We start from the raw sequence: 9,864 nt of genomic DNA on the forward strand, positions 1-9,864 counted from the left end.
CAAATATTTTTGCCGGCTGAGGAAATCTACGACATTATTGATGCTGCTCATATTTCTATAGGGCATGGTGGTCGCGATAGACTTAAGAATGAAACGACAAAAAAGTACGCTAATGTTACAAAAGAAATGATTAATATATATTTATCAATGTGCGAAGTATACCAAAGGAAGAAAAGCAAGAAAAGGATGGGTCAGGTTTAGAAACCGATCCTGCACACTGAAATGAACTGCCGCTGCCAAGTCGATCTGATTGACATGCAGTCGCAAGAAGATCGCGGGCATAAATTTATTATGGTTTATCAGGATCATTTGACTAAATTTATTCACATCTAACGAGTTAATAGTGCTTTTGACTGACGCTTTTTTACAGTTAAAACTACTTTTGACGGAGAGCGTCAGTCAAAAGTATTTTTAACCGCGAATTTGCAGTCAAAAGTACTAATAACCAATAATTTTCAGTCAAAACCACTTTTGACCAACTTGTCCAGTCAAAAGTACTTTTGACTGATTTCGCTAGTCAATAGTACTTTTGACTGGTTAAGAGTTCTGACTGCAACATATATATATACACAATATATATATATATATATATATATATATTGTGTATGTCCATCTGTAACACTGAAATAAATTTAATTTACATCTGCCTTAAGCAAAAATCCCGTTTCGTAATAAGACTTGTTGAAGCTAACTAAAAACTTTATTTTTACATTTTCCTGTTGTAAGTGAATATAATTATATTTAACTAGTGACCCGCCCCGGCTTTGCACGGGTGCAATGGTGATACTAAATATACTACAGAATGTCTTTATTTATAGTGTGAAGCTAGCTTATAGCATGGTTATTAACATAATGACAACAACATTCAAATATGCGTCGTTAGATTACACATTGTTACAGAATGCGTTGAAGAAATAAAGGTTCACTGCTCGTTCCCAATAGGTGATAGGTTGATAATATGTAGCCTATATGTTGAACCGACTTCTTAATAATATTCGTGCCAAATTTGTAGTAAATCCATGCAGTACTTTTTGAGTTTATCCCGGACATACATACAGACAAACAGACAAAAATTCTAAAAACTATATTTTTGGCTTCGGTATCTATTGTAGATCACACCCCAAGTATTCTTTAAAAAAAAAATATTCATTGTACAGTTTTGACTTTCCTACCATTTATTATATGTATAGATGACCTATTAATGGAGCTATAGATTCTCGAGCCATTTATATAAAAGTGCTTTTGCGCCAGCTTAGTTCTGTGCCTCTCTATAACAAAAAACAAGATCAGTTCTCTTAGTGAGGGTTCCCTTTGTAGCCTATTTTGCAATGCTTACGAGTACTGTATAAAAAAGAAAGTAAAGATTTTGTGTAAGATAAAAAAAAGACTGAGAGGGACATATGGCATGTGGCGCTGTGTAGCTTTTATAGTAAATATGATTTTTTTCGCTCCTTAAAAAATGATATTACGGTTTTGGATATCAAGAAAACTTTTTTACTGTCATTTTCACAAATATTTTCAGACATCCTGTTAAATTTTATTTTGCATATAGACAGTAAACTAGAGCACATTTTATGAACAATAGTTTGTATAGCTTCACACTATTATTGTTGATTTTAAAAGTAAGTTACTTTTATGCATAAAAAATAATATTAAATAATAATAATAAAAACTAAAGTGAAATAGCTACAACTAGATAATTTACATTAATTGGCTTCTTTTGAGCGAAAAGGAATTAATTTAAGAAATTATCTGAGGCGGTATAAGTTTAGAAAAAAAAATCTAGTTAAAAAAGTTATGATTGATGATATATAAATAAAAACACAATATAGTCACTAATCATTTATTCAAAACAATACACCTTTTCATATGCACTTGGTTACGAATCGCCTCCGTCGAGACACGCCGTCGTAACCGGTCGACTTGGGAGTGGGTTCAAACCTGTGGATATACCATCGCCAATCAGCCAGGGGCCCACATCCTGTTAAATTTAACCATGTATTAATAAACAGAAGGTGTGAGCTACACAACGTATCGGTGGTACCATTTGTTCATTTACTCATTAAAACTTTACGTGATTTCTTAATGTATTTATATGAAAAACGCAAGTAAATTTTTAACGTAATTTCAATTCAAAACGTTCATTACGCATGAGGCGGAAGTAGAAAAATTTAGCGTCCGGGCACTTCATGTGCGAAATATTTTGTATCGCTTGAATATAAAAACGCCCAGCTCTTACGCAGATATCTTAGATATGAAACTCTGTTGGTCTGATTGCAACTATGAAAGTTGTAGCCCCAGATAAAGCGGCCGCTTGTTCGTTAACGTAACCGTCTATAGCCGTACTTACGATAACATTTCGTAATCCTGTCTTCAGTCGCCGTCGCCTAACGTTAACGCCGTCGAATGGTGTCTACGTTCATAGCATCGGCTATACTTCGCCCTCACTGCCCGGACCGTGTCAAGCCGCTAAAACGTCTGAAAGGACTCGCACGCACTCTGTTCATATTGACGCACGTGGCGACGTTAAATACATTTCGCTGTTTCAGATCATTGAGTCCGGCAACTCCTTAGGCCCGGAGGCCACCGACCGTACTGTTTTACCTAACAGCCGTGTACGTCGGTTTAGGTACCGGTAACTCGATAGCATATCAACACTAGCGGTGCTTTAAATACTAGAGGACATATTAAGATAAACATTGAAACGAATCGAGCTCGTCGCCCGTTCGAGGAGTCCTGCAAGTTAATCACAAGTTAAGCAACGCCTCAACCAGGCAAGCGCGGGAGGGACAGAGGCCGGGGAGGGATGGCATGCAGATGACGATGTGGAGGCGGGAGGACGGTCGTCAAAAGAAAAGATGTATCATTCCAAAAAAGGAATTTAATCTAAAAGTAAAATATAATACATCTTATTCACCTATTACAATCAGAGACTTATGAATTAAACGCAATCGTCATAACGTATCGCTCAGATTCGTCACAGCGACGAACGATCAAAATTACATTAAAAAAAAAAAAAACAATCCGTAATAGATTAATCATTTACTCAATTATAAAAAATCGAAACAGTTCCCACGTGTAATGTACTCTAATCGTAGCTCACAGAGGGCCGTCTTACCGCTAAGATTACAACTACACGAGAGCCGGCGAACGATTGTGGAGGCTCGGGCCACACCACATAACTATGTACTAGTAAAATTTCACCCGGAGACCACCGAGTCCCATTCGTTATTGCATTGCAAAACTATTTCAAGCGCCCAAAGTGTCTGATGTAAACATGACCGTTGCTGTCAAACAGAGGCACCGGTGTCGTTCTAGTTGTGTCACACGTCCGTGAGCATATATCTATATATGCTCTAGTTAGCAACCAGAGAGCGAAATAGCGCGACAAAATAACACATTTTCGTGTGTCGAGCTTTCGAGAAATTAATATACGATTTATACTAAATATTACAAAATATATTGATTTATAAATTTGTTTTTCTATATAAAGGAAGAAATAAGGAATAGATATCAATAATTGATGATACTAATCTACGTCTAATATAAAATATCAATGTTCACACATAAATTTAATAGAAATGATTTATAGTTGAGAATAAATGTTTAAGAGATGTCAATGAATGAATTCTCTCTGGTTGCCGGGTAAACTTGAAGGTGACCCTTACCGTCCCATAGGAGGATACTGTTGGGCGTATGGGTCACGGTCATAGCCAGCAGCGGCCCCAGCAGCTCCACGCCTGGAAATCAAATCAAAGCACAGTTTATTAATTGCAGGCATCGCCTATATAAAGTAGCTAATAGGTCTTCAGCCTGTGTATCTCAAAGTAGTGGATTAAGCTCTGATCCTTGTACATGGTGAAAGAGGCCTATGCCCAGTAGCAGGATATTACAGGCTGAAGCGTTGTATGCTTGAAAGATAATATATTTTTTATTAGAATGAATAGCTAATATCAAAGCTTGTGATACTTCTGTTGTTGTAGGCATCTATAGGCTACGGTAATCGCTTACCATCAAGTGGGATGTATGCTTATTTGTCACCTTGGTCATATAAAAAAATCCTAATCTCCACAAAACACAGGATCTTAGTTTTTACTCACTTTGTTTGAAAAATAAATAATAAATATAAAACGTGATAAACACAAATCTGATCTAATGCGATACTACAATAACAGGATTATGTTGAACGGTTTAAAGATTTGTATAGTAATAAACGTTTTTGTCTAATTACATTAATTTTTAGTTAACTTGAAAAATAATATACCTGATTAAAACATCATTGGCTACTTATTTAAACAAGAAGTTAAATTGAACACATTAAAATCTTCTGCTACAGCATTAGAGACATTCGCGATTTGTCGGGAGATAACACGTGCTATGCTAATTTCTTTATGTGTAGTCTTAGCTGAGTGTATTGAAATTGATGATATAAAACTGTAATTAGCCAAAGAGTGCGATTGAAGAACTGTCAAAACCAGAAACTTTTATAATTCACTTTTAGCACTTGTCATTAGCAAAATCATGATAAAAAACTGATGGAGTCTCTAAAGAAGAAGCTATGGTTGTTTTGGGTTCAATACTTGCCCTGAGTTTTATTTTAATAAATATATTTATTAATATATGTACTATTTACATTTAATTCTAAAAAAGAAATATATACCTATTTAAGTTGGATGTTTACTTAAACACAAACTAATATTAACACATTCAACGCCACCTTGATTTTTCAGTCTTTCTGTTTGGTCCTCGGAGGACACCATATAGTCGACACATATTTGTTCCATTGGTGCCGCAAGGGATACAACATGACCACAAGCCATCAACTTGAAAAATATGACTGATAAATGTCATATTGGGTAAGAAAAAATAAGTAAGATCTTTGAATGAAAAGAATAGGTAGGGTAGTGAAATAAAAACAATCATAAAAATGTTGTAAATAAGAACTTCTAAAGTGGTGTATGGTGTTCAACGTGTTAACAGTAAGTTATGACAAATAAAAAACTATAATGGATGCAGGTGATTAACCAGTGACTAACTGCCTGATGCATAATAAATAAGTTGTAAACTTACATTGGAGGGGGTGTCCTGCGGCTGTACATGTCTCCGTTGCCCATGGGGGCAGCTCGGGGAGGTGCTCTGTCATAGCCAGAAGACATCGGCATGGGCCCTCCTCGCATTGGAGCTCTTCTGTCCATCATGTCCCTTTCATCCGGATACATGGGTGCGCGTCTGTCATCAGGGTACATAGCTGCCATGTCATCAACTGGAGCGCCGTATCCGCGTCTATCATCAGGGTACATCGGTGGGGGAGCTCCGTACTGGTCGCGTGTGCCTCGTCCGTCCATCAAGGCGAAGCCCCGGCGGTCTTCCCCACCGTAGCCATTGTACCTGTCATCGTATCCACCGCCCATCGGAGGCCTGTCCATGCTCCGGTCGTAGGGCGCTCCGCCACCCATTCCGTTCCTCATGGGCATACCGCCACCGCCCATGGGAGGTCCTCTCATATCGGCGCCCCGCATGGGGCCCATTGGCCGCGAATCACGCATGTGAGGGTAGGGAGCGTCTCGGAGCCCGGGACCACCGCGCATTGGGCCACCACCTCTACGATCCATAGATCCCCTCATACCGCCTCTCATTCCACCGCGGCCAATACCACCACGCTGTCCTCTTTCCTTAATTCTTCCACGTTCAACTGTAATTACGCCGCCATTGAACGTGGTGTTATTAAGTGCCCGTATAGCGGCGACGGCCTGGTCCTCCGTCTGCATGTGTACGAATCCACATCTGTTCATTATATCGCATTCTGTCACAACTCCGAACCGCTCAAATAATTTCCGTAAGTCTTCAGGTTTCGAGCCCTGAGGCAAACTTCCAACGAACACCTTCGTTTGCTGAAAGATGACAGTCGTTAAAACCTCAATGTTTACGTAACCATAAGACTTAAACTTAAAATATAATACATACCGCCACCATTATGTCTACTTTCTAGTATTCCGTTTTGTTTTTACACTTATTTATAGCACGTGCACAGTACGTAGTCCACCTTGCCCGCTTATTAACTGCTCAAAATGGCGGGCCCAAAGTAACGCTACAAACGCCGGAATGACGCCGTGAGGTCAGGAATTGTCTTTGGCATCTACACTTTGATTGGTGTTTTTGTACAAAGCTGACAGATGACGTTAATGCCTGTGTTCTGGTTGGCTGTAATGTTTATTCCATAAACACAAGATCCAAAATGTAAGTTAACACGCACATTTGTAATTTGCGGTTTATATCCGGGTTCAAACTTCTGTAACAAAAAATAATATAACTTTTTTTAATACTATAAGTAAAATATATTTATCTTGAAAATTAATATTTGTTATTATTAATTAATAAAAAACACATTGGCGCACGAAAGTAGAATCTATCCAATAGCGGCAAATTTAAATATTCTTGTTTATTATTTGCAAACTACTGCGGCCCATATATAACTATTTCATTTTAATTGCTATATCAATATAAAAATTTATGATATATTTTATATTTAGTATCAGCATTGTACCCGTGAGAGGCGGGGCCGGGTCGCTAGTTAGATATAACTCGAAAAGTACCTACTTGTGACTTGTCAGATCTGGATTAAATAGTCCTGAGGTAACTAATAACATATATTTCTATATGTCTGTGTGTAACAGATATATAGAAAACAGAAATTCAAAATGTTGATTTCATGTTCCCATAAAATAATTCACACAAAAAATGGACTTCGATTTGTAATTCAATGAAATGTTCAAGTTGGTGTTGGTCAGCATACTAAAGTATGGTTCATTGACTTTTATACTGTTTTAATGGTGCTATTTGTAGATTTCGTTTTCATTTCGTAGTTGGTATTTAATTCATGATTCTATCGTATATAAGCAATGGCGATCGGGTCTAAGGAAATATTTATTTATTTATTTACTTAAAAGGTACACAAACAACAAAACGTCTACATAATTATTACAAGTTGATAAATAAATATTTGTTTGATAATTTTTGATATGTATGTCTATACCGTTTATACACTATAGATTGAACAAAATACATAGGTATTGTATCTATAGTGACAACGAGACACTGTTAATTAGGTACAACTGTCCTTAAAAAAACAGTATAAGGAATCAGAAAAATAAAAATATTACAAAACAACTACACACTTCCTTTAATTCTTAGTGACATCTGGACATTATTTATAAATGTCATTAATTTATTATGCAGTAAGTCTAAGTACAGTCAATGTTCAATTCGTTGTAAGTGTTATACATCCTCACCAACGGAGAATGAAGTCCCAGATTTGTTTTGCGATCTGGCCCACGCAAATTTTTTTTCATTGGATGTCGAGGTTATACTGTATTGTACCACTACAGAGATCTCCTTGCACACTAGTACTAATCTTATTACATATAAATTACGTGTCACGTTGTTGTCCGCGATGAACTCCTAAACTACTTAACCGATTTTAATCAGCACACCGTGTGCAGTTTGATCCAACTTAAAAGATAGGCTATATTTTTTTTATATATGTAATTACTATATAATAAGGCAATACGAAGTTCGCTAGGTCAGTTAGAGGATTATAAAAAAGATTAATAAATTAATATATAGTTAATAAATATTATTAATAATAAATAAATTAACAAAGAATTAAATTCAAAATTCTCGCTAAAATCACACTGGGTTACAAGCGTTCCATGGCTACAACTACAATACAACCATAGTTTGGTTACAAAAACTGTTAAAACAATTTTTTTTTTGGAAAATCCATAAATGCACGTACTTCTGCAACAGCAGCGCCCTCTAGCGACTTTTGTGGGAACTAGAGATCGACCATATAACGATTAGTTGATTTGTGTTTTGTAGACAATTACAGATGGCTCTGATTCATTCACGTTACATGATATTTATAACCGACTTTAAAAAAGAAGGAGGTTCTCAATTTAATTTCTGTTGTGTATTCGATCCCCGCACATGACAAACATTTATATTGGCTATACAGATGTTTGTCGTGGTCAAGGTGTATGTGCAGTCCTTGTCGGTCTCCCCACCGTGCCTCGGAGAGGACTTTAAGCCGTCAGTCCCCGTTGTTATCATGTACACCTGATTGCGATCGTTACTCATAGTAGGGAATATATCCGCCAACCCGTATTTTAGCAGCGTGGTAGATTAAGCTCTGATCCTTCTCCTACATGGGGAAAGAGGCCTATGACCAGTAGTGGGATATTACAGGCTGAAGCGTAGGCCTACATATGTATTATATGTATATACATAGACAGCGTTTTAAAAAAAACCATTATACGTGTAAAAGCAATGTTATAATTATATATAATATATTGAACTCGCGGTTTTGCCCGTTTAAATTACATGGTTTTAGCAGTTCTGTTTATATGGGGAGAGGGGCCTATGCCCAGCAGTGGGATATTACAGGCTGAAGTGTATCTCAATTGGAGTGTTTTAATGTATTTTAGTTACCTCAGGACTATTTTATCCAGATCTGACTCGGCCCGGCTTCGCACGAGTACAATGCTGATACTAAATATAAAATATAAGATAAATTTTTGCAACTAGCTGTGCCCGCGACTTCGTTCGCGTGGAACTTTTTATTACATCAGCAATCTTCCAGTGACAGTTCCGTCAAAATCAGTCCAGCCGGTTCAGAGATTAGCCGGAACAAACAAACAGACAGACAGACAGACAGACAAAAATTGTAAAAAATATTATTTTGGTATATGTACCGTGTACCTATACATCCATATACATTTAGTAAAAAGCGGTTATTTTAATATTACAAACAGACACTCCGATTTTTTTATTTGTATCTATAGATGTAAGCGCAAAAAAATATGTTTAGTTACGACATCACATTAGAAACCTCTAAAACCACCAGTATTTCTCTACTATATTACGTATGTATTATACTTAAGAACCTTCCTCTGGAGTCACTCTATTAAGTACAGATAACAACATCAAAATCCGTTGTGTAGTTATAATAACTAAGCATACAGACAGCAGGAAGCGACTTTCTTTTATAGTATGTAATGATAATGCCTAACTATGTACTTACTTGACTGTTTTTTCCTCACCTTGCGTTGTATTATACCTACCTACCCATAGCTTTTTACTGGGTGTACCGATATTGATTTTTTCTTTTTTAAATCAAAAGTTATTACTTGTATTGTAGTCCCATTTCAATTTGATCGAGGTCTGATACTTTTTGAGTCATTTTTGATGACGCGTATTGACTTGACTATTGTTTCGTCTAACTACGCGTATTACTTGTCAATGTGTGTCGTTGTGTTGATGTGATGTCGTTAATTGAAATCAGTTTTTTTTTGCGACCAAACACATTTCTCTATAGGATAAAAGTATAATTTTTAAACATTTAAAATATCATATATTTACAATCTAACACTAGGAAAAGAGCGTCACCACAAACGGTTTTTCTATAGACGAACCAATGGCTTTTAACTACGTATGCATATTCATAAGTCACGAAATGTTAACGTAATAACTAATCTCGGAAACTTCGACACAAATAGATCCGTGCATTGTGAGATCACCGTTACGAGGAAAATACCGCCGACGTACACATTAAAGACATCGTTTAGTCCGTTCGTATGAACTCCCAGGATATAAATGTTGGTCCGATAAAAAAAACGTAAGATCGTTTGTTTGAGTTGAGCAATTAGAGACATCACAAACCACACTAATAAGTTTAAACAAGCCGTCAAGATTATTTGAACCCGGTATGTATATTTATACCTGCGGTCACCAACCCACCTGCCCAGCGTGGTGACTATGGGCAACACACATGAGTTCACGCCATTTTTGGCGCGAACTTGTGTAGGC

General features: G+C 36.8%; 1 protein-coding gene across 2 annotated transcripts; it reads right to left on the reverse strand.

The window, feature by feature from the left end:
• Positions 1 to 1,829: 1,829 nt before the first annotated feature.
• On the reverse strand, positions 1,830 to 6,117 carry LOC123662262 (RNA-binding protein 4.1-like). 2 transcript variants are annotated; one of them, XM_045597129.1, is made up of 4 exons: positions 5,965 to 6,117; positions 5,071 to 5,891; positions 3,669 to 3,740; positions 1,830 to 1,981 (listed from the first exon to the last, which is right to left on the reverse strand). In XM_045597129.1, exons 1-4 carry the CDS (start codon positions 5,971 to 5,973, stop codon positions 1,963 to 1,965), a joined length of 921 nt encoding a protein of 306 aa, XP_045453085.1. In that variant the 5' UTR covers positions 5,974 to 6,117; the 3' UTR covers positions 1,830 to 1,962. The 2 variants fall into 2 exon arrangements, with proteins under 2 accessions (XP_045453085.1, XP_045453084.1); XM_045597128.1 differs by having other exon boundaries at positions 1,830 to 1,941; positions 5,965 to 6,108.
• Positions 6,118 to 9,864: the final 3,747 nt, after the last annotated feature.

This window comes from Melitaea cinxia, chromosome 18 (assembly GCF_905220565.1).
Source record: "Melitaea cinxia chromosome 18, ilMelCinx1.1, whole genome shotgun sequence".
NCBI classification, from domain to species: Eukaryota; Metazoa; Arthropoda; class Insecta; order Lepidoptera; family Nymphalidae; genus Melitaea; species Melitaea cinxia.